Source organism: Lutjanus erythropterus, chromosome 10 (genome assembly GCF_056507025.1).
Source record: "Lutjanus erythropterus isolate fLutEry1 chromosome 10, fLutEry1.hap2, whole genome shotgun sequence".
NCBI classification, from domain to species: domain Eukaryota; kingdom Metazoa; phylum Chordata; class Actinopteri; order Lutjaniformes; family Lutjanidae; genus Lutjanus; species Lutjanus erythropterus.
In genome coordinates this window covers 28,134,544-28,152,724 of record NC_139326.1, presented here as the reverse complement: position 1 = coordinate 28,152,724, position 18,181 = coordinate 28,134,544, and the positions used below count along the sequence as shown (strand labels likewise).

The window sequence follows — 18,181 nt, the reverse complement described above, 5'->3', positions numbered from 1 at the left end:
TTTTAAAAAGAAGTTCATATAACCTGCAATTTATACACCTGAGGGTAGGAAAGGCTCGGATGTAGTGAGCAAAGAGGGATGAATATTCCATAGCTCTGACTGAACCAAATATAAATGACATCACTATTACAACAAAAGCAAACAACAGTTCTAACTATTCAAATTCTTATATTATATAATATTACAGCTGATATTTAAATAGTGGATAATGTAAATTTCCATTATTGACAGATATTTTATTGGGCCACGTATTTATCACGCACTTGTAATTGTACTGATGCACTAACATGTGCATGACTTTGTTGTTTGTGTAACTTGTGCATTACTTCAACTTGCCTATGATAATACATCCTTATTTGTTGATTATAGTTTGACTATTATGTTTATTTTGTTAAGTATAAAATATCGTTAAATGTAAATATTCAAGTGAAGTGCAAGTACCTCAAAACTATTTAAATAGGTCTACAATACTTGAGTAATGTACTAAGTTACTTTCGTCCACTGGTTGCAAGTCTGGCATTCAGAATTCTACTTGATTATTACTGGCAAGATGTACACAAGTATGTAAAGTTAATGTACTTAGTATGCATCATAGCCTCTTTCAGAGCATTGAATTATGCAGTCGAGTTCCAAAAGATAAACATATTTTATCCAATGCAGACAAAATAATAATTTGCACATGTGCAACTTGATAAAAAAAAAAGAATTCATGGGACTCCTGTTCAGATTTTCACAATTTTGTCACTAATAGCCTAAATCCAGTTTTGCATGACTCCAACCGGAGTCTAATCAGCAACATAACTGAAAACATTTGTGACAGTATGTGGGGCTTTTCATTTGTAGCAGTGCGTCACATTTAATAAGATGACCATGTTTGTATGAAAAATCAAAGCAACTTGTTAAAGAAATGCAGTGAAGTAAAAAGTACATTCCCATCTTAAATGTGATGGAGTTTAGCAAAAATTGCATATGCTTAAGTTATCTTACTAAACTCAAGATTGTACTCAAGTAGCCTACAGTACTTGAGCAAATGTACTTTGTTACTTTCCACCAATGAGAACAGTTCACAGTAACAGTGTTTCAAGGGACAACAGTTAACACACTGCTTGGAGACCCTAGAGGCAGACCAGATGTGTGTGTGAACAGTGAATCACAATGTGATCACTTGTCTGTTCATGAAGCCTTTATAGGTGATCATAAAAATGTTTCATCTGGTCAGTAGTGAGTGTAAAGAAGATTGATGTGATATGAGGCCTGCTGTTCGATCTGGTCAGATGTTCAGCCGGGGAATTCTGGACCACTAATGATTCACCTATGATGTAAAGATGAATAAAGAGATCATTGTCCCGGTGGGATGAAATAAACATATATGATCATATCAGTCCCAGTTTAAGACATAAAAGACCTCTATCATGGCAGCCATCTTGATATGAACTGGTGCAAACACAGGTGTGACCAGTGATGGAGAAGAAGGGTAATTAATGTGATTAGTAACACCTGTTTACTCTATCAAAATGGATGCTGTGAAAAATCTCTATAGGCCTGAGTTTCAGTGTTCCTCAACAGGAAAATGTTAGCAGTTTAAGGAGTTCATCAAATTTTACAGTCTGATTAAAGGAAAAACTTAAATTTCCATGCTTCTCAGGTGAGAATAATGAACCAATACATAGGCCATAGATTTTTTTTTTTCAGCAGCATATTTTTTTGGTATCTAATCAAGCTACCCATGAACAGGTGCTCTACATGGAGTGTTGTACACGTATGTGATGTGATAAATATGTGAAAACAAATTCTACAAAAATTACTGAAAATTTACATCAAGGGTAACAGAACTCAAATTCACAAAGACATTTTGAGAGACATTAAAAACATTTGTTTTATAAAAACAGATTATCATGTAATATACATACTAATACTTAATGCTAGGTTTACTGTTCATATTATTTTCATACTGTATATCTTATTTACTTTATTGTTGTTCATTTGTTTATTCATATGGAACAGTAAGCATTAACCAACACTGAAATTTTAAAATTAACAATGGAACTGTGAAGGTGTTTGCGCAACACTTAACTTGCTTCCTTAGAACTAACACTACTAGATCAAACTGAACAGATAACAAAATACTCAATAGCTGCAAAAATGAGAAAAAACAAAAGTAAGAATTGTAGGAATACTGTTCAAATAAATAAGAGAATTAAGTCTGTTCAAAACACAGCCAGGTCACTGAAACTCAAACATTTCACATCGTATTCCAACAGCCTGAGATCTGTAAAGGCTGGGCTGTTTTTCCAAGTGTCCGGTGGCTGAATTAAATAAACAGCAGGTACAACAGCACAGCCCTGCACTTCCATGTTGACAGCTGCTATATGTAGGAAGTTAGATATTTTAACTTTAGTTTTGATGTCAGTAGATTACTGCTGCTCAGAGCACACACACATAGCAATAAAACATTCCTTTCCTAAAATGGTGCTGACTTCTCCAAAGGCATCATCTCACTTCAGGAAGGTCTCAACAGCTACAGCCAACTCTGTGTACTTAATCTAGTTCGTTTCTAGCAGAGCCTGTTCTCTTAATCCTCTGCATAAACATGTACATAACGTGCCTTCCAACCTTCTAATTTCACAGTGTGTGACACAGCACTTCAGTAATTTACAATCTATGTTGTCACAACCTGCTCCCGCTCTCTTCCAGGGCTGGAAACATCTTAGTTGTGCACCTGAGAACCAGCCCTCTCCTGCAGGTGGCGAATATTACAGTCATAACAACAAGTGATAGACATTTCCTGAAAATTTCCTGCCACATGCTGACCGACACATGTTGAGTCTCACAATTACAGGAATGTGAGCAAACGCTGTCTGTGGTTGTTGCATTGTTTTCTTTCTCAAAGGAGTCCAGATTGTGACTCCTTCTGTTGAAGCTTGAGAATCAATTCAAGTAGGTTCATCTGCATCGTCAGCTCCTGAAACAATACAAAACAGTCAAAGAGCAATTCGTTTGGATACATGTCACCATCTGCTGGACATTTGTCTGCATCACAAGTGCATATATTCTGTATGATGCTACCATTTGTGGTTGACCTGGGCAAAATGTGGCCGGGGGGCTGGATGTGGCCCACTGAAAGGTTTCATGTCATCATCATCATTCATGCCATCATGGAAATACCAAAAATTAAAAATCTAGCAAACACAGTCAATAGCATTTTGCCTACCATTAAATAATTATCAGACCTTTATATGAAAGAGGTCAGTGCTGTGTTCATTGGTGATGATATATCTTTTATATTAAACTGTGATTTTATTCACTTGGTGTTGTATATCCATGGTGTTTATGTTGTTCTACTTTTGCTGCTACTATTGTTTCAACCAGTGTGTGGCATGCCTGGTACACTGTAAAACATCAAGTAGAAGTGTCCCATAGAACATTTCTGGCCATTCCATTATGAGAGATTTGACTATTATTAAGACCTTCTGTCTGGCACATAGCAGACAGTTTAATTTAATAGCTGACAACTAATCGATTAGTCGACTAATCGTTGCAGCTCTAGTAGTTTAAATGTGTATTTTAACTACAGTGAGTGATGAGGTTTCAAAATTGATCAAAATGAGCTTTCAGTTTCAAGAGTCGAAGTGAAAGGAACAATCACATCAAACCAATGATGTGTCAGTCTTTACAAATCAAGACTCAACAGTCTAACAAGTGCATAGCAATCAGTGCTAAATGAAAATTTATTTTTTAAAAAATCTAATCTAATTGTGAATTGAAAGTCATATCAAATTCTAGATTTGCAGAATTGTGACACCCCTAATGAGTGAGTAGAGAGGTGTAGATGTTAACCTGAGGATTAGTGGTGATATAAAACCCAGGGACTCCAGCCTTCTCCAAGGTGTTCTGCTGGTCTATCACTTTTTGATCCATTTCCGCTACAATCTTCTTATCCATCATTCTTTGTTCCTCTCGCACACGGATTTCCAGAGCCTGATAACAAAACGCACAATTATTAGGAAACCAAAAGCCATGTGGAAATAACCACAACCCTTTTCGTTGGTATTGGGATTTCAGCATCTTACCTCTTGTTCTGCTTGTTGGTTTGATTTGAGAAGCGCAAGGTTGTGAGACTTGCATGATTGCAGAGCGTCTTTGTGCTTGCGTGCAAGATCTTGTTTGAGTGCTACACACAAAAGAAAAAACAATCAAACATCCCACAGACATTTGCACTTCTAACTTATATAACATTGCTTGACAAAATTTACTCAAACTACTTTTCAGTTACAGCAACAAAACAAATGATTGAAATGATTTTATCATTATTAGAGAGCATAAATAAAGTTTCCTGAAAATTGGGACTGTAATCTTTCTGTAATCCTGCTGAGAAAATAACAAATGGCACCCAAAAGGAAATAAGCATTGTGTTATATCTGGTGTAATATGTTTATTGTCCCTATATATTAACCAGTAAATGAAATGAATTATCCAGGTGACAGGCATGGGCTTGCTTCTTAGGACAGGCCACATTAGTCACTGCATGTCTTCAGTTAGGCGAGCTACCTTGGTGTTCACAGTGCAGCTTTTGTCTCTGGTTGTACAGATTTTTCTCTGTCAGGTGCTGAATATCCAGGAGCCCCTGCACAATCTCATAGACCGTCCCATCTATTAGTGCCAGAGCGAGATCACTCAGCGTGTTGTAGGACAGGCGCTGCTGGAAGGAGCTAACCATTGAAAAAACAAAACAAATAAAGAAACAAAAATGATTAGCTAAAACGGAAAGATTTACTGGTATAACCAGTTATGTGGATTCAAGTCTTGCCCGAAGGTAACGTTACCTTGGTAAATCTTTGACTAAGCTTTGCAGTTCCGATAACAGATAGTAATGCCTTTCTTGTTGTTTTGTAGAATCACCACCAATAACTCCAGGATAACCTTCCATCTCCTGGGCAGATTAGAACAACAGACAACACATTCAGCTAGCTACAATGCTAATTCAAATATTTCACGGTTGAAATTTCTCAGGACCAGGATAATTATGTTATCTATTGAAGACTTGTCTGGACATACTAATGTTCGCGGCTTAACGAAACGCGGCAAAAGTTTCTAAACAAAGGAAACAGACAGAAAAAAGTGAAAATTTTTAGCTGTGAATTTGTGAGCTTCATTAACGGTCGCGCCTACATGGGAACCCTAAATTTGCGCAACTCTCGCGAGATTTGCACTCGTTATTTCTTTGTTGTGCACGTTATTCAAATTAATAACGTTTTATAATTTGACAATGCCGTGGTTAAAATTTGAAGAGGATTAGTGACAAAAACACTGGATTGTGGTAAGAAAATTATCATAATTTGTGTTTAAAATGTTTACTTTCGCGAGATTTTTAAACTCTCACTCTGAAGAGGACCCCAAGCTGCTGGCTGTCAAGATGCCTGTCTGTAATGGCTCCCTGCAGTAGCTCAAAATATTCGCCAGGTGGCGCCTTGTACCAAAGAAGAGACGCTCCTGAGCAGCAGGCACTTAACCAGGTATGTTATTATATTTACGGCGATAATAAATTAGCATGGTATCGAATAATAAAGCCAATACGCCAGTTTCAAACAGATTGTGAACAATGTCAAAAATGAAAAACAATCATTTCTGGTAATGTTGTAAATTCAGTTTATTCGATTATGTTTATGGTGAATGTACATATCTGACGGTTCATACATTTGTTTCATTTGAAGGCAGAGCCGGTATAAGACGCAAAAACCCGACTCAGTTGCCTACAGCGTGTCCCAGTAGTCCCACAGTGTTGAACCTGCTGGTCTGACTGGTCTCTGGATGCGCGCCTGTGTCGCGCGCTACTGGTGGGCTGTGCGCCGTCACGCGCTGAAGGTGCCATGAAATGAAGAAAACTCGGAGGTGAAGAGCAGAGCGCCGTTTATAAGAGCGCGTATGGGAACATAGGAAGAATTGGATTAAAACCTCACTCGACTGAAAATGGCCAGAAACACATCTCTTTATTTTAGAATTGTCGAGGGCAGGAACCTCCCCGCAAAAGACGTGTAAGTAATTTCTGAATGGCATGTGCTGCTTCTGTGCTCAAGTCTAACAGTTCTCAGAATATAAGATACTATATTGTTTTCTTATCAGGATTGTTTGATAAGAAGAAAAGACGTAAGCCTAAATTTTAAATGCCAATTCCTGGTACATTATTTCCTTTAAATTAGTTGAAGGCATTAGAGGTGTGAGTCAGGTCTACAGTCAGGTCTATAAGTAAATTGAATTAAATAAAAGCTCATTACCACCCGGCAAATTGACTATACTAATATGTTTAATGTTGTCATATCTTTTTGTCATCTTCAGCTCCGGAACCAGTGATCCATACTGCATTGTAAAAGTTGACAATGAAGTTGTGGCCAGGTGAGTAATCTCCGATTATAAATGAAGACCTGCTTATTAGGGCTGTGTATTGGCAACTGGCAATACGATATGTATCACAATACAGGGGTATATATTGGGATTCTGTAGGCAAGGTCATGTGTTGTTTTTTTAAATAAAATTTTAGGAAAACTGTCATAGTATAAAGAACAGATCACCACATGCATAAATTATACTTAAAAAGTTTACTTTTTTATGCAATCAAAACATTGAAGATGCAACACTAATATCTAGCAGCAGGTGATTCAAACTAGCGATGATAATGTTTAATCAAACACCAGTGAGAATTTAACCGATTAAGAATGATAAGTTGATAGTCTAAAAATGGCAGTAATTGCATCTCAATTTGTTAAATCACAAAATTTAAACTTAAAATGGTGAAAAAAGAGATTAAACAAGAAAAAAAAAGAAAATGAGAAAAAAAGTGAAGAAAATTGTGTGATTTGTATCTTATTAATTAATAATGATAAATGAATTTATAGATTTATTGAGTGTTAACATTTTCAACTACTGGTTAAGAAAATTTCACAAGATTTTAGAGCTGCCATGATTACTTGCTTATTAATCCTCTATTAACATAATTACCATCTTCTTTGATAAATGATCATTTTAAGTCTTTTTTTGTCCAAATTCTCTGATTTAATCGTTTCAGATGTGAATATTGTTCTGTTCTATTTACTCCTTCAGTAAACTGGCTATCTTTGGGTTTTGGATGAAACAAGACATTATCTTGGGCTTTGTGAAACAGTCATTAAGATTTTTCACCATTCTCTGGCATTTTATTGGCCAAACTAATAGTTACTTAATTGAGAAAATAAACAACAGACCAGTCGAGAATAAAAATAACTGTTAGTTGCAGCCCTATAAAAAAAAAATGCAACCTTTGTTTAAACACAACACAAAATGAACCCCGGTCACAAATCTTTGCATGTATCACAATATCATGATACAGTTTTTTTGAGAATCTATACAGCATCACAAAACAATATCACAATACTCAAGTGTATCAGTATTTTCTTACAGACCTACTGCTTAATACGAGCATGAAAAGGATCTTGTTTTATACCTTCCACAGCTGGAGAATATCTGTTGTTTTTGTCTAGTTCTTCTTCATAGTTATTATCTGCATCAGTTTAGTTTCTAGCTGTGCTCCTGCTACTCTGCACATGTAAACCAGGGTGGAGTGTGTATGATCAGGGTGGTGATGCCCACAGCGTGGCCCCTCCAACACAGAGAACCTGATACTGGTCTGGCCTTTAAAACACCCGCAGGTAACCATGGCGAGGCTGCATCAATTATTGCAGGGAGCTCCCGGTGTAAGCAAGGAGAATGCTGGGAGCAGGGAGCAGAGTACATGAGTTCAAAGGTGTTTGAGTGCAAGAGTGCTGATGATTTCATCCTTGAAAGTATGCAAATAAAAGGAGATTATTAGATTAGGGTACGGTTTGTTATTTCTTAGTTGTACTATTTGACAGCAAGCCAGGTTTCTTTCGAAAAAATGTTTGGGGGTTGAGTTTAGTGGCTATTCTTCCATCTGGCTCCACAAGGGAAAACAGCACAATGATTCACTGCCGTCGCTAACACTAATCATCTTGTACTTGTAGTGTTAGTGGCCAACTGACTCCTCGAGTGTGGTGTTCATAGATGATGTAGCTGGTGGGAAATAATGAGCACAGGAGCAGAAGTGTTTATTATAATGATACAGGTCTTGACATTTTATGTAACTAATATATACCTGTTTTTCTATAATTAAAGAAAACTTTTAAAATGTAGGGAACCATACGAGAAATTGCTCAACTAAAATGGTCAGAAGTTGGCAAAATGTTGATTTAAATCAAGAACTACCTGTCAGAGAATAAGTATACTAGACTACAAAGCTGATCATAATATTGGTGCCAATATTATGTACTAGTGATGGGAATCAAGAACTGGTTCCTATTGAGAAATGGTTCCAAATTGTCCAGTCCATTAGAGTGGTTTGCCTTAGAGCTCATCACTTCCTTTTATTGATGCTGGCATGATTTTCTGATAGTTGCACATTGCAAAACAATCAAACTTCAAACTTGTGTGTTTACACTGCTTGAAACTTGTAACAACAAGGAGTCATGGCTGAAAAGAAAGAAACGGACCAAAGCATAAGATGACAACAGTGTTAGTTAAAATTATCATTTACAGTGAGGGTGGAATCAATGTGCTCCAGTCTCTGTATACCTTTTTTTGCCCCACAGAGAAAATTGATCAGGAATCAGTAAGAGAATTGGATCGACAAGCAGAATCAATAATGTCAATTCCCATGCCTAATCAGTGTTTGACATTTTTCACTGCTACATGTTTTGGAAACATTCAGTCAATATAAAAAGCGTTGAGGTTTTTGTCCACATAGGAGAACCTTTTTGGCTTTAACAGAATCCTCAAGATCCCTCATAAAATAATATTTCCAGATAGATTACTGAATCCTACCTGCAGCCCACTGTTGTTTTCAAGCAGAGCATTTCCCCTTGATGTAGAACAGTGATGCCTAACCTTTGAACCATCTGATGCCTTAAAATGAACCAATCTGTTGCATTTGTCAGCAGATCCATTAGAGAGGGATTTCTCAGATTGTTTAATTTCAGAATTAATGTTTCTATCCTTCATCAGGTTCATTATCAGATTTTACCTGATGAAGGTCGAGGAAATTAAACCATGTATCCATAAATAAAGTTATATGCATGAAAGGACAGTGTACAGGAGTGCTCTCTTCTCTTACTTTTGGATTTTCCTCCTATGCACCTGTCTACAAGAGGTTGAAGGTGTGCATGAGCCTTTGATTATATTTTTAATTTCAGAATCAAAATTGGGGTTGATTGCCAAGAGAAACATATAAAGAATATGAAAGCAAGTACTGCAAGTAAAGAAGCATCAATAGAAAATTGGCAATTACATATGAAAGAATATTATAAAACAATAAGACAATGTGGCAGGTATTTAAATGTAATGCTGATTAATTTTAATTTTTCAAACAAGTAAAGCTATAGTGTATATATTACAAATAGTTAAATTTTGATTAAAAAAAATGTAGAAAAAAATGAGAAACACATAAAATTGTTATGTGTAGCAGATAGAGCTACATGATTAATCAATTAATTGTCATTTTCTGTTCATTAAGATGAATCTCTAAATCATTTTCTTAATTGATTGATTAATGTTTAGGTCCATGATAAGTCAGAAATTATTGAAAAATGTTTACCAGTGTTTTCCAAAAGCCAAATTGACATCCTCAAATGTCTTGTTTTGTCCATAACTCAAAAATATTCAGTTTCCTGCCAGAAAGGTGTGAAGAAATCAGAAAATATTCACATTTAAGAAGCTGAAATCAGAGATTTTGAACATTTTCTGACTTCTATCATTACTCTACTGGTTTCATTGCTTAAACGTCTGTTTTCAGGACTGCTACAGTGTGGAAGAACCTCAATCCTTTCTGGGGTGAAGAGTACACGCTGCACCTCCCGATGGGTTTCCATTCACTCTCCTTCCATGTCATGGATGAGGACACGATTGGGTAACGCTGTCGTCCAAAGCTGTCTTAAAATGAATCCATGTCCCACCATAACTCCTGACTGACGGAGCTTGACAGTAGATTGATAATCCTCTAAGCCATGAGTGTTTGCTTAACTTGGCTCATGAGTTGATATATTTGTGTACAGTTTTAAATGTTTTGAGAAGAAAAAACTCTGAGCTTTGAATAAACAAACATCATCAGGCAGATGGTTGCCCAGATTGAGCGATTAAAGGTCGTGTTTTACTCCTCTTCTCGTGACCACCAGTCCTCTAATCAGTCTGTCTTCAGATTCACCTCATTTAACTCCTGCAAGATCAAACAACTTTGATCGTGTTTTCAATCACTGCTATCTCATGATCTCTCTTCTTTTATCTTTTTCTGCAGCCACGATGATGTTATTGGAAAAATAACTCTGAGTAAAGATGCCATTGGATCTCAAGCTAAAGGTACGACTTAACGAATCTGCATCGGTCTGTCACAGGACGGATACATGACCAGAGCTCAGAGGTTAAACATACATGTCTTCGCCTGAGTGAGTCAAAGGTCTGAGTGATTGAAGAGAGAGGCCTTTTTCAGACTTTGGGAATGTTTCTTAAGAAGTCTCTCACACATTTAATTTGATGTTCTTACATTTAAATATGGAACAGTTTCACATTAAAAGGTCTGAAAATGGCTAGACCTATGTTTAGTAGGTAGAATATTATAGACCCAAGACAAAACTGAAAGAGGGACGGGAAGCAGTATGAATTTATCAGTACACAGCATACTTAAGCTACTGATAACTCAGAGCCAGAATTGGAGCCATATTACTTGCACAAACCTCAGTCAGATATAGGATCAATGAGCCAGGGAGACTAACGTAGACAAACCCTGTGCCCCTGCAGTCTGTCTGCTACAGGGAGATGGAGGGGGGGAGGGTGACAGGCTTACAAGGGGGAAGGTTTGTCCCCTCACCCCCTCAAATCGCCTACTGCATGTTATTTTTTGAGGTGTGTACATTATGCCAAATGTTTCCAACCATATTTAAACTAGAGCCAAACATATTGATCAGCCGATATTTGCCTCGCACAGCTATATTGGTCTATATGGGTATTGGCATATATGTTGTATATTTTTTACAGAACATAACACAAATTGTTTTTGTTTTTTTTTATAGGCAGCATTTTATGTATCTTTGATCCATTTTCTTGATTTAAGTTGTTCTATTTGTGTTTTTTAAATTTATAGTTAGATATTATTACTAAAAATACTTTTGTTTCAGTGCCCTGGCCTGATTTTGTTTATATATTATATATTATATATCTATTGATTATTTGCACGATTAATTGATTAAAAAAAAAATACTCATTACAAATTCTCACAGTTCAAAGTGTTGTCTTCAAATTGCCTCTTTTGTCCAGCCCACTGTCCAAAACCCAAAAAGTTTTCATTTGCTAAATATCATAAATGACAAAGAGAGGCAGCAAATCCAAGCATTTAAGAAGCAAATGCTTGACATTTTTGCTTGAAAAACCACTGAAATGATTACTTGATTATCAAAATATTTGCCAATTAATTTTCTTTTGATTGACTAATTGATTGGTTGTTGCAGCTTTAGTTCAAAACCAGAGAAATGCATAATTTTATTCAAGGTGACAGTGCGTTTCGTTTGGACATCTGTTTCTGTACAACAAAGAGTGAAGAAGGAAACTGGTGAATGTGCAAGAATCTAATGTGAATAAAACTGTAATACATTAACTTGTTCATGAACATAATTTCTGCTTGAGTCACATTAGAGTGCAGTGGTGGCTGTTTATAGGGTGACTCTGTCTGTGTACTTTCCTGGGTTTTTCACATACAAACTCCCACTCAGCTGTTAGCAAAAAGGGGTGTACATGCTGATGCCCTTCCCTCCATCAAAGGTTTTGTAGGTTATTCTGGAGAGAAACAATTGATTGTTGAGTCTCATTCCCAGATCATCAAATCACAACACTTTGAGTTGGTGAGATTCAACAATTAACCTTCAGCCGGGTGGTTTCATATGTATCAGCTTCATCATGCAGAAACCTACATGGGAAAACGTTTTTAGAAGGGCTTGGAAAAATAGCATTTTGTTGCTAAAACATGTATTTCAACCAAAGGTTGATTGCTGGGATTTTACTTAAGGAACACTATTGGGAAGCTACAGAATGAAATAAAAGCCTCAAATTAAATAAATGAATTTATAATAAGTAATGGACCCACCCATTAACAATAAAGACGATAACTCCCATGATCCCACTCTACTTCACGGCATCATCACACTACATCTTTTGTTATTGTTTTAATTTGAGAGAGACCCCTGGCAGCAGAAATTACATACTGTGCATTCAGGGCAATGAAATCAGCATTCAGACTGACGACTCCCCTGGTGTTTGTCTGCATGAACTGTGGGTTTGTTCATTGTGCAGCATAAACCATCCTTTTGTGTGGAAGCCCGCAGCGCTGTAAAATGAAGCAGACAACCAAAGCGTTTCAAATGGCCTTAAACCGTTAATGTCCGGCTGTCTTACAGAGGCTTTCACATTTAAGAAATTAGTCACAGTGTTTACCTCAGCATGAACCCTAGTCCTCTCTGCACTGTCTTGGCTAAGACGTATGGCATTTAAAATGTGGTGCGTCGTGATGATGTTGTAGTTTTATTGGATTACTCCAAGTGTTTACCAGGGTGTGTTTGCTGCATACTGATGCCTCTCTCTTGAGAGCCACCTGGCATGGCCTTCACTCGAGTGATTCAGTGCTGCTACATGGCGGCACTGAGCCAGTTACTCCCTCACAGGAATCTTCTCTCAGCCTGACCGGAAATTGTGACCTCATATTTCTGAAGTAATAAAACAGAACACATTGAATTTGACATGACTGAAGTGTAATTTACATGTTATTCAGACGCTCAAGGACTACACTGCGGGTTTTTCTTTGTGCATGCCTTCACTGTGTCTTGTATTCACCAACATATTTGCACAAAATTTGCTATTTTAAAATATGTACTTACCCAAATACATAAAGATGACAATTAGTCGTAATTAGATCATAAAACGTCAGTACTAAAAACATGCCACCCACAGTTGCCCACAGTGCTGTCATCAAAATGCTTGTTTTCACCAGCAACCTGCCAAATTCTAAAAATAGAGTTACTTATTGATCATTACTGACAAAGAAAAGATGAAAATCCTCACAACTGAGAAGATGGAACTAGGGAATGATTGTAATTTTTGGCTTGAAAAATGAATTGGTTATCTATGGAAGCTGAGAACAGCTGGACTTGCAATTATTTTTCTTCCCGTTATCTCAAGATCACAAAATAATTATTTTGTTATAATGAAATAATTATTACTTACAATGTTCATCAGAGATCAGGAGTTTCATGCCAGCATGCATAGACCAACAACTGTGGCAGCTGATATAAGCTATAAATGTCAGATCAAGGAGTGCCTATTATCGATCAATGCATCAGACTGTACTTCAGTCAAGGTCTAACACAGGCAGAAATTGCATTGTGTCTTTCTGTAAGAGATAACATTCAGCTCAGTCCTGGTTGTTTAAGGAGTAGACCAGCCCGACGGCAACTCCTGCGGTGAGTGCACTTCAGTTTTATAACATTTTCTCATGATTCATTATTTTGTTATCGCAAGAAATCGACCTTTTGTTTTCTCAAGATAATGGCATTAAAGAATGATTGCGGTGATTGCAAGCACAGCCTTCTCTGCTTCCACAGTAATCAAAATATATAGTTGCAGACTATTTTTCTATTAAACTGATTGATTGATTGACTAAAAGTTTCAGCTTAGAGAAAACTTCTGCCAGAGGATGTCTATGCACAGAAAAAAGAGGGTTGCACAGGAGTAATATCAGATTAATAGGTTTTTACTTTTGTAATGTCTGTCAAAAAAAGTTTCAGTGTTTATTATACTGTCTTGATGTTTAATGCTGACAGTAGTGTTGTTTTGATGAACAATATCTCTCTGCGTGGTGTGGTCAGGACTGGATAGCTGGGTGAACCTGACGAGGATCGACCCTGATGATGAAGTCCAGGGAGAGATCCATCTGAGTCTGGAGCTGCTGAAAGATGCAGAGAAGATCAGCCTGCGATGTCAAGTCATCGAGGCCAGGTAACGTAACCGAGCTCATTTCAAGATAACAGTCATTCACGTTGCAGGTATGTGACCAGAAGAGTAGGAAGACTCTTAAAGCATGTGTAAATATAGTTTTAAGAGGTGAGACTATCTCTTATAAGCAGCTCTAAAATGATGGAACTGATCATCAGTCAGAAGTTGAGTTTCTGTAGCTGCGGCCTGTCAGTGTCATCACTCATTCTGTGCTGAAATGTTATCACCATCATCACCCCGCAGGCCTCATCACTCCCCTCCTGAGTCATACTGCCACTATCGCACCACTCACTGCCCCATCTGTGCTTCCCAGGCTACAGTCTCTCCCTCTCACTAATGAGCGTGTCAATCAGGACTTGACACTGTGTTATTCAGACGTGCTCTGATGAATGTGAATTAAGTTTGAAAGAAGGAGGTCAAGTTGAAAGTAGTAGTTTTTGCTGTTTTTCCTCGCTGCCCCTCACTGACTCAGTGAATTAGCAGGACAGGTAATAGGAGCTTGTTGAGTATTTGAGTGTATTGATCACTTCTGTTGTCTTTTGGTCTGATGACACCCGCAGAGACTTGGCTCCAAGAGACATTTCAGGAACCTCTGATCCATTTGCAAGAGTTATTTTCAACAACCACAGTGCAGAGACCTCGGTGAGCTCTTTATGCCTACATGTACAGTGTGTATTCGTTTCAGTGGAGCCAGAAGTACCTGTTTTTCCATTGGAATGGATAGTTGATTAATAATCTAATTCTGCTTGTTTATTTCATATCACTGTATACATTAGAGAAGTGCTGTACCAAATGTTTTGCTTCATTCATAACAATGAATTGCATTTTTTCTGCAGTCTATCCAAGGTTGCAACTAACAAAGGGAAAAAAAAGACATTTGTTTCATCCCTACATCAGAGGAAGATCTAGTGAAGATAGATCTTGTTTAATGTTTCCTAACAGCTTATCTTGTTGGGTTTTAGATTATCAAGAAGACTCGTTTCCCTCACTGGGGAGAGACCCTGGAGCTGGAGCTGGATCCAGAGGAGCTGAGTGAGGAGGGAGCAATCACTGTGGAGGTCTGGGACTGGGACATGGTGGGCAAGAATGACTTTCTGGGAAAGGTGAGGATGCCATAATCCTAATAACATTCCATATGAAAATCCAGTTTTCATGGTCTGATATGGCTATTTTAACATTTGAGGAGAAAACGTGGCACTTTTCATGTGCAGTCAGTGTTGGTGGTGAATGTAGTCAGTTGAAGCAATAAATTTCTCAGTGCTGCTGTATTGACCAAGAATGTTGAATTCTCTTGCTGCACAATGTGGTTCTTCCTGCATCCAATGATGTTGCAGTGATTTCACTGGATACAGGAAGAATTATAAACAATTACAGCTTGAATTTCCAGTCTCTTCCTCTTGGTGGCCAGGGGGTGCGCTAGTTAAGTATTTTTGTCACCTAATGCTATGTAATAGCTATAGGCTAGGGTGGTAATAACATGGAACATGTGCATGAGTGTAGACACTGCTGCATTGCTTCATGAACAGGAAAAAGTTTCTTGGTCTCTGTAATAAGCACTGAGGAATTTCAACAATGACTGGACATCCACATGAAAAGTGCTGAATTTTCCGTTAAAATAGTAGAGCAGACTTCACTATTGAAAATGACATTTTGATGTGTCAGAATTTGAATTTAAAATATCGGTAAAGCAATTTTGACATGTCACAGTATATATTTTCTCCATGTAGAAATTACATTTCAGTTAGTCAAAGCTGATTTACAGACATCTTTAATTGAATTATAGGTGTCAGTCTTTCTGTTTTCACAATGAAAAATAACGATTATCAACAAGGTGTCTACAATTCAGTTACCACATGTTGAAAAAGGGATTGTGATTATTGGAAATGTAGCATTAATTTTAGATATGTAGGCCTACATCACTGAAGATATCTACAATTATATCTAGACTAGTGGACATTCCTTTTTTGATGTTTAATCTGACTTAGTTATAAAAGGAATTATAGCTCGTAAATCTAATCATCACAGAGTACAAATATAATTATCACTAGTTGCAGCTGTATTTTAGATATCAGAAGTTACATTTGTGCTTGTTACAGTTCCAAGGTAACATTTCAGTAATTTAATTTTGACTAGTCAGAATTGAATTTTAGATATCTAGAATTGCATTTATGATATCTGTAATGGTAGAACAATTACAAATATCTACATATCAACATTTCCACTTGTAAGAATTTCACTTTTGATATCAATAATATCATTAGTTAGAATTACAACAAAATTACACCATGGATATGTCAACTTGGCATTATAATGCGTCAGAACTGAATTCTCCATAACTGAGTTTGAATAGAAGCCAGTGGTAAAAGGTGACTAGTTGTAAATTACAAATATCTACATGGGACATTTGCACTCGTAAGAAATTCATTTTGGATAACAATTTAACATTTTGACTATTGAGAAATGAACTGTAGAGAGGGTGACCAGATGTTCCAGAAAAACTCAGAACAGTCCCGAATTACAAGCACTGTTCCTAAATCCTGAATCTTGTCCCATTTGTCCTGAAAATGAGACTAAACCCAAATTTTGATTAGTTATAGCCTGATAAAACGTTAAAGACTGATCGCTATGAAACTATTTTTTGGTGTTGCCCATAAACGCAAACTGTTCTGGCTCTCAGCTGGCTACAGCAGAGACTTAAAGGTAGCCTTTTAAATTTAAAAGTCCACAGCCTACATGAATTATGGCCGAAATGTTGGCTTGAAACTGTATCTAGTCAAAAAGTGTCTGTTGATATCTATAATTGCTATTACTGCTACTAAATAAATACTAAAAAGGCTTGCCATAGCTGTGATCACCACAAAATATGCTTCATCTGGAAGTACAGTACAGTATTTCCCACTTTAATATTCTTTAATAAGTTATTTTTCCTGTCTGATATTGCTTCCTTGTTTGTTCTTTATTTCCATAGGTGGAATTCCCTTTTGCTTGTTTGCACAAGACACCTCTGGTAGAGGGCTGGTTCCGTTTGCTGCCCTTGGGAAACAATGAGGTTGACGCTGGGTGAGGATTATGGGTGTGCTTGTTTGTACAATGTGGTGAGTTTGTGTGTTTGTATAACTGAGACAAGAATTTTGCTTTAGGATATTTGTTAAGACTTAAATTGGGCAGCATTCTACGTTTGAAAATGCACTGAAGGAAAGTATTTGTTCCCCTGTTCTGTGCTTTCTCTTATGCATTTCAATGAACATGCGCAGGTGTACAGCCAGGTCTCTAACAGCATCTGTTCCTCGAGATAATTTTAGAACAAAGAAAGCCAGGTGAAGCGCTAAAAGATGTCAAAATAAAGTGAATCTCACAGTTTTATTAGGAGATGATGCACAGTTAAAGGGTTGAGGGAGAACAAGCTGGTTAGAGGACAACTTTCACGACCAGTAAAAAATAAGAAGTAAGTGTCATTGCAAAAGATATTCCCACTGGGACTATGTGTTACAACTGTTGGTTTGTGAAAGCAGTGTGAACCATGATGGCTGCTTAACACTGTTAATGATATAACATAGAAAGAAAATTTAAAAAAGGACTGGTGTGCAATTATGCCAAAATAGTTGAGTCTTTTGTTAATAACATTTCTGTGGAATTCACACACTTCCTACATGTAAGATCCTACAGAAAATCAGTGCAGAGGATACTACAGTTTTTAAACAAAGCCACAGAAAATCAAGTGTCTTTGGTTATCAGAAAAACAAAGTAATCCAGGAGCTCATGTTTGTTTGAAATATGCTCCTTTTCAACATTTTGGTTGCTGTCATGTTTTACCTTATCTCCCTGGTTATTTATAACCTCATTATGAGGTCATGTTTTCAAGATATAAATATCTGTTGTTGTTTTTTTTTATTCTATGGTATTTTCTTTTGTTGCCAGCGGCAAACTGGGGGCGCTGCGTCTGAAGGTGCGTTTGGTGGAGGATCGAATCTTGCCGTCTGTGTACTATCAGCCCCTCATTGACCTTCTGGTGGAATCTGTCATTTCCCCTACAGAGGTCAGCTTCACAGTTACCTTAAGTATTAATAATGGATTTTTACTTTGACGTAATCCACACTTATGATGACTC

At 37.1% G+C, this 18,181-nt stretch overlaps 2 protein-coding genes across 5 annotated transcripts in view; one reads left to right on the top strand and one right to left on the bottom strand.

The window, feature by feature from the left end:
- Positions 1-2,053: 2,053 nt before the first annotated feature.
- On the bottom strand, positions 2,054-5,184 carry dgcr6 (DiGeorge syndrome critical region gene 6). 2 transcript variants are annotated; one of them, XM_084728904.1, is made up of 6 exons: positions 5,050-5,184; positions 4,824-4,934; positions 4,549-4,709; positions 4,071-4,171; positions 3,838-3,978; positions 2,054-2,962 (listed from the first exon to the last, which is right to left on the bottom strand). In XM_084728904.1, exons 2-6 carry the CDS (start codon positions 4,925-4,927, stop codon positions 2,885-2,887), a joined length of 585 nt encoding a protein of 194 aa, XP_084585030.1. In that variant the 5' UTR covers positions 4,928-4,934; positions 5,050-5,184; the 3' UTR covers positions 2,054-2,884. The 2 variants fall into 2 exon arrangements, with proteins under 2 accessions (XP_084585030.1, XP_084585031.1); XM_084728905.1 differs by having other exon boundaries at positions 4,824-4,930; positions 5,056-5,184.
- A 187-nt stretch (positions 5,185-5,371) lies between these two features.
- The window catches only part of rasal1a (RAS protein activator like 1a (GAP1 like)), a 32,287-nt gene continuing 19,477 nt past the window's right edge, over positions 5,372-18,181 (top strand). For 2 of the 3 annotated variants that reach the window (XM_084728902.1, XM_084728901.1), the window contains exons 1-10: positions 5,374-5,513; positions 5,712-6,032; positions 6,334-6,390; positions 9,836-9,949; positions 10,334-10,395; positions 13,947-14,076; positions 14,634-14,715; positions 15,036-15,176; positions 17,042-17,133; positions 17,992-18,109. In XM_084728902.1, the coding sequence (XP_084585028.1) occupies positions 5,968-6,032; positions 6,334-6,390; positions 9,836-9,949; positions 10,334-10,395; positions 13,947-14,076; positions 14,634-14,715; positions 15,036-15,176; positions 17,042-17,133; positions 17,992-18,109 (861 nt within the window). In that variant the 5' untranslated portion in view covers positions 5,374-5,513; positions 5,712-5,967. Of the gene's footprint in view, positions 5,514-5,711; positions 6,033-6,333; positions 6,391-9,835; positions 9,950-10,333; positions 10,396-13,946; positions 14,077-14,633; positions 14,716-15,035; positions 15,177-17,041; positions 17,134-17,991; positions 18,110-18,181 lie in introns of all 3 variants that reach the window. The other variant, XM_084728903.1, reaches the window with a different exon arrangement.